Source organism: Terrapene carolina, unplaced genomic scaffold (genome assembly GCF_002925995.2).
Source record: "Terrapene carolina triunguis isolate 2854851 unplaced genomic scaffold, T_m_triunguis-2.0 Scaffold32922, whole genome shotgun sequence".
In the NCBI taxonomy this organism is placed as follows: domain Eukaryota; kingdom Metazoa; phylum Chordata; order Testudines; family Emydidae; genus Terrapene; species Terrapene triunguis.
This window is the reverse complement of record NW_020697273.1, coordinates 2603727-2609726: the sequence shown is the minus strand read 5'-3', so window position 1 is coordinate 2609726 and position 6000 is coordinate 2603727. Positions and strand designations below refer to the sequence as shown.

Here is a 6000-nt window from a genome sequence, read left to right as displayed (position 1 = left end):
AAAAAAAAAAAAAAAAAAACCTTCAAAAACAGACTCCAACGTGAAACTGCAGAACTGGAATTAATTTGCAAACTGGACACCATCAGATTAGGCTTGAATAAATACTGGGAGTGGTTGGGTCATTACAAAACCTAAACCTAATTTCCCCAATACTAATTTCCCGCTACTGTTACTCACACCTTCTTGTCAACTGTCTGAAATGGGCCATTCTCATTACCACTTCAAAAAGTTATTTTCCCCTCCTTGGTATCCTGCTGTTAATTGATTTGTCTAGTTAAAGATTGACCTCTCACTTGTTAAGGCAACTCACATCTTTTCATGTATTTATACCTGCTCCTGTATTTTCCACTCCATGCATCTGATGAAGTGAGTTCTAGCCCACAAAAGCTTATGCCCAAATAAATTTGTTAGTCTCTAAGGTGCCACAAGGACTCCTCGTTGTTGTTGCTGTGACTGAAACAAGACATCCCTGGCAGCAAGAAATAATGGATAGACAGGTGTCCAGTGGGGATTACAGATATCATTAAGATCCTAAAAACTGCACCTATTGTTTTATAACTTTAAAAACCGAAAGCTGGGCATGTGCCCATGCAGCCACATGTTCCCATGACTGTTACTCTTAGCCTCCTTCTTCTTCTGTTTCTTACACATACTTGGTTGGATAACCTTAACCGAGATGGCAGGCTCTTTAGGGAAGAGTTAGTCTCTTACTTTATCGGCAAAGCACTTTGCAAAATGGGGTGTTGATCTGATTGGATATTACCGTAATCAGGGCCGGCGCAACCCATTAGGCGACCTAGGTGGTCGCCTAGGGCGCTACAATTTGGGGGGCAGCGACCGCGGTGGTATTTCGGCGGCAGGACTTTCCACTGCCTCTGTGGGGGGCGGCATTTCGGGGCGGGACCTTCCGCCGCCTAGGGCAGCAGAAAAGCTGGCGGCGCTCCTGACCATAATACAAGTAAATAAAATACTATACCATCAACAATATTAATACTAAGAGAAGAGGCCCTTTTTGGATGGAGCAGAGCAGCAGAACAAGCTTCTGTGGGATAATCCCTTGGGCTGCTACTGTTTCCATCTTTGAAGTGGTTACTGATCCACAGGATACTAAGGGTACGTCTACACTACCTGCCGATCCCCGATTGCTCTGCTGTCGACTCTGGAACTCCACCACAGCGAGAGGCGGAAGTGGAGTCAACAGGGGAGTGGCAGCCGTCGATCCCGTGCCGTAAGGACTCGAAAGTAAGTGATTCTAAGTCGATCTAAGATACGTCGAGTTCAGCTACGCTATTCTCGTCGCTGCACATCTTAGATCGATCCCCCCCCCCCAGTGCAGACCAGGCCTAAGAGCAGGGCTGAACTCCAGGGAGCCGCCAACCTGTGTTTAGAGCAGCTATGTTTCTGTGTGGGGGTGACAGGAGGGCTCTCCCTGGGTCTGGGGAGGGAGCAGGCAGGTGAAGGAGATACAATGGACATACAGTTGGTGTTGGCATAGAGGGCCCGAAGGGAGAAGCCACTCAGAGTCAGTTCCCTCAGCTGATTCCGCTCACAGTGCAGCTGCTCCAGACTGCCAAGAAAGCTCAGATCCAGGTCAGTCAGCTGATTGTCTCGCAAATCCATGTGGGTCACAGATTTGTTCCCCTCCAGGCTGTCAACAGATAATCTCCTCAGGTGGTTCAGCCTAAACATTCAGAGATAAGAGATAAAGGATCAGAGAAAAGGACATTGAACTGGTTTTTTGTTTTTTTGGGGAGGTGGGGGACAGAGTGACATGATGGCAGGAGGGAGAAGGGGGGAACAGACAGGCTGGAGACTGCGCCAAAAGGAGGGACATGAGGGAGTCTGGAGACCAAACCCAGGATAGAGGAGTGGAGGGGTGAGTGAGGTAGAGGAAGGGTCCTGGTGAAGGGGGATTTTCTGGGAGGGGTACAGACAGTACAGTCCCTACGTCTGTTCACCTACTATTCATTGTTGCATTAAATATTATTGGCTCTACTCAGTTTCTGAGCACCTTTAACAGTCAGGAGATGCTGAGGGCAGCTTCCAGAGGCTAAAAGACAAAAGGCCTGGTTCTGGGACAGAGAGCTGTATTGTGCGTGGTCACACAGGAACCTGGGAAGGCACTTGCTATACATGTTAATTCAGCTATAAGATTTTCATGTCTCTTAACTGATCAGAAGTCTCACTATGTCTTTCTAAGGATGAAGTAAGAACACAACCACCCAGGATGCCTACTAAGACATGCTAGAGCATTTATACAGCTTTCTTTGCTGGAAGTGGGGTTGAGGAGCACTCTGGCTGATGTATGTCAAAGCAGCTAGAGTCCACTTACCTAAGATCCACACATCTGATGTGGCTCATCCTGTTCAGCACCCCAAGGTTCAGGGTTTCCAGCTGGTTCCCTGCCATGGCCAGTTTGTCCAAGGCAGTGAGTTTCTCACAGACCACTGGCACCTCACTGAAGTTGTTGAAGGAAAGCCCGAGGGAGCAGAGCTGCTGCAGGTGTCCCAGCTCTTCTGGCAAAGATGTGAGGAAATTCCCATCAAGACATAAGGTCTGGAGACTGTGGCAGGCAAAGGGAAAAAGAGAAACATTCAGGGATGGAGAATTGAGTAACCTGTTTAACATTGTCAGCGAATTTATACACTGGCTAATTACAGCTTATTATTTCCCATAGCTAACTGTGACTTGTTTCTAGAGTTGTACGGTTATTACATGATTATTTATTATTCAGCTAATATGCTTGAGTTTTAAAATTGGATGTGTAAAATATAAATGCTCCGGATTAATATTTCACTTGTGTAGTTAAGCTTCTAGTTATATGAATCAGTGGAAGTTAGCATAAGCAAAGCGTAATTACATTGTAACTGTAGAGTATTTATTTGACAGGCAAGATGGGTGAAGTAACAATATTGGACCAACCTCTGCTGGTGAAAGAGACAAGCTTTAAGAGCTTACACAGAGCTCTTCTTCAGCTCTGGGAAAGGTTCTCAGAAGCCATGTCTACACTATACAGTTTTGTCAACAAAAGTCAGCTTTCGTCAACAAAACAGTGGAGGTGAAGACACTGCAATGCTCCTCCTGCCAATTTAACTCTCCTGCTACGCTGACATAATAAAAACACCTGGGTGAGAAGCATAGAGCTTTTTACGATAAAGGCAGAGCGACACAATGTCAATGTAGACACTGCATTGCTTATGTCACCCTAAGTGACCTCCAGGTAGTGTCCCACAATGCTCATCATGACTGCTCTGGTTTGAACTCCACTGCCCTGCAGCCAGGTACACAAGCATGAGTCCCTCCCCCCTTAAAGCCCCGGAATTTTTGAAATTCCTCTTCCTGTTTGCTCGGTGTAGATAGCTCACATAGCATCTTCCCAGCTGCCCATGGTGGGTACCTGCAGCAAACACTCCCACCTGGAGTACACTGGAGTTGTCGGATCTGTGGGGAGAGGAGGCTGTGCAGTTGCAGCTCTGCTCCAGCCAAAGGAACTTTGATAACTATGGGCAAATTACTTGTGGCATGGAGCTTAAGGGGTACGAGAGGGACACGCAGCAGTGCCGTGCAAAGATCAAGGAGCTGAGGCAGGTGTACCAGAAGGCCAGTGAGGCCAATCGCCAATCCGGTGCGTTGCCAAAGACATGCCACTTCTACAAGGAGCTGCATGCCATCCTCAGCAGCAACCCCACCTCCACCACCAAGACCCTTGTGGATACTTTGGGGAGGCTGGAAGCAGAAGAGTGAATCCCGAGGATGAAGTGGTGGACAAGGAAGTGGAGTTGGAGGAGGATGGGGGACAGGCAATAGAGATGTCTGGGTGCATGGCAAGCCAGGACCTCTTTTAACTCCAGGGAGGTCTAGGTAGCCCCAGCACTCTGGCACACCTGATGCAGGAGAGGGGAGCTTCAGTAAATACTCATTGTGCTTTGATACTGTAGGAAGAAATGAGGTAGAGCTATATTATTTTTTCAAAGGGTAGAAGAGGGATAGAAATAACCAACAGTAGCACTGTTTGCATCTGCTTCTCATTTCCCTGTGCACCTAGACAGAGGGGACCCGATGGAAAAGTTTGCTGATGCACACTGAGATGTGCCAGGAATTCTCCATACTGATCTCTAGGAAACTTTCGTGGAGGTAACTCTGCAATCCTCTGCCAATGGTTCCTTGGGAGGGCTGCCTTATTTCTTCCCCCGTGGTAAGTAACTTTGCTGTGCTAATCGGCAATTACTTCTACAGGCACCAAACAGGCGAGCAGCATACAGACTCAGCCTGCAGCCACACGCATGTAGGAGCTGTACCCTTGCATCCCTGGTTACCCTGAGGAACGAGATATCAGCTTCTAATCACCCTCGCCTTTGGAAAACGGTGCCAGTATTCAGAATAGTGTCCCTAGGCGTTTGTAGTCATCCCCCTCTGAAACTCACCCGCCCTTTGTCCCATCTTGCCTCTTTCCCCCTGTGCCAAACCCACCATGGTTAGGGCTCTCGCTGTGCTGTGTGCCTGCTATGGGAAAGTGAGAAAGTGGTGTATGTAACTTGAAAGGAATTAAGGCTGTGAGTGCACTCATAATAGTGCCTCTGTTTATTGTTTCTTTAACTTCTTCAGATGGGGCCTTGAGGGTCTATTCCTGCACACTAGCTGAGCGGCACTGTCTGATAAGGAGATGAACCAGGATGAGTAAGGAAGAAATGTTCAGGGAGGTGCTGCAATTGTCTGATGCTGCTGATAGCGAGCAGAGAGCATTGAGAGAGGCTATCAACGAAAAATTGAGAATGGACAGCCAGGAGAGGAAACAGGGGTAGGAGTGGATGATACAGCTGCTTGAGGGCCAAACGGATTTGCTGAGGTCCCTGATTGTGCTGCAGGCAGAACACATCCATGCTTGTCTCCCCCTGCAAGCCAAACAGAAACGCCTTCTATGCCTTCCCCAAACTCTCCCCACACACCCGTTCTTCGCGTGTTCCTGGTCCGTCGCAGTACTCCATGCACTCCACCCAGGAACATGTTTCACAATGATAGCTGGACATACACCCAGCTGTGAAAGCCTCATTGTAAAAAGTGCTCTTCATTGTCATGTCCCTTGTAGGTAATAGAAATGTTTGTATAGCTGTTAAATAAAAATGTACTTATAGAAAGAAAATGAATCTTTAATGGTCTACTACACATGGTGGTTGCTGCTGAAATTCATACATAATAGCAATCACTGCATTTGCAAAGTAAAATTAATGCACACACAGCAATCATTATAAGGCTCATATTACAGCGCAAGAAAGCAATGCCTGGCTCAATTCATTACAGAAAGTCATATTACTGGGGCTCATTGTCAAAATTCTCCTTCAAAGCCTTCCTGATTTGAACAGCCCCCTGTTGAGCCCCTCTAACAGCCCTGGTATGTGGTTGCTCAAAAGCAGCTTCCAGCCAATCCACCTTTTCCCCCTAGTTTCACAAATGTTATGCAGAGCACAGCAGGCTGCTATGACCATGGGAATATTTTCCTCACTGAGGTCTAACCTGCCAATAGTGCCAGCAACCCTTTAATCTGCCAAAGGCACATTCAACGGTCATTCTGCATCTGCTGAGTCTGTTGTTGAAGCACTCCTTGCTACAGTCAAGGTTTCCAGTGTAAGGCTTTGTGAGCCACAGGAACGAGGGGTAGGCTAGGTCTCCCAGATCACAATTGGCATTTCCACTTCCCTGCTTACAGCTTTCTATGCAGGCCAGTGTTCCTGAAGATGCATGCATCATACACCTTCCCTGACCACCCTGCGCTGATGTTGGTGAAACAACCTTGGTGATCCACCAGCACTTGCAATACCCTAGAAAAGTAGCCCTTTCTGTTGAAGTATTCCATTGCAAGGTGGTCTGAGGCCAAAATGGGGATATGCATGCCATCCATTGCCCCGCCACAGTCAGGGAATCCCATTGCCCCAAAGCTATTTCCCACACATTGGGCAGAGTCACAGTCCTTTGTAACAGGAGGCAATTAATGGCCCTGCACAC

At 47.5% G+C, this 6000-nt stretch overlaps 1 protein-coding gene across 1 annotated transcript in view; it reads right to left on the bottom strand.

The window, feature by feature from the left end:
• LOC113409388 (PH domain leucine-rich repeat-containing protein phosphatase 2-like) overlaps nt 1-6000 on the bottom strand; it is a 139944-nt gene that overhangs the window by 48134 nt on the left and 85810 nt on the right. The window contains exons 8-9 of the mRNA XM_029914174.1: nt 2333-2563; nt 1479-1681 (exon numbers count right to left, since the gene is read on the bottom strand). Coding sequence (XP_029770034.1) covers nt 1479-1681; nt 2333-2563 — 434 coding nt within the window. The remainder of the gene's footprint in view (nt 1-1478; nt 1682-2332; nt 2564-6000) is intronic.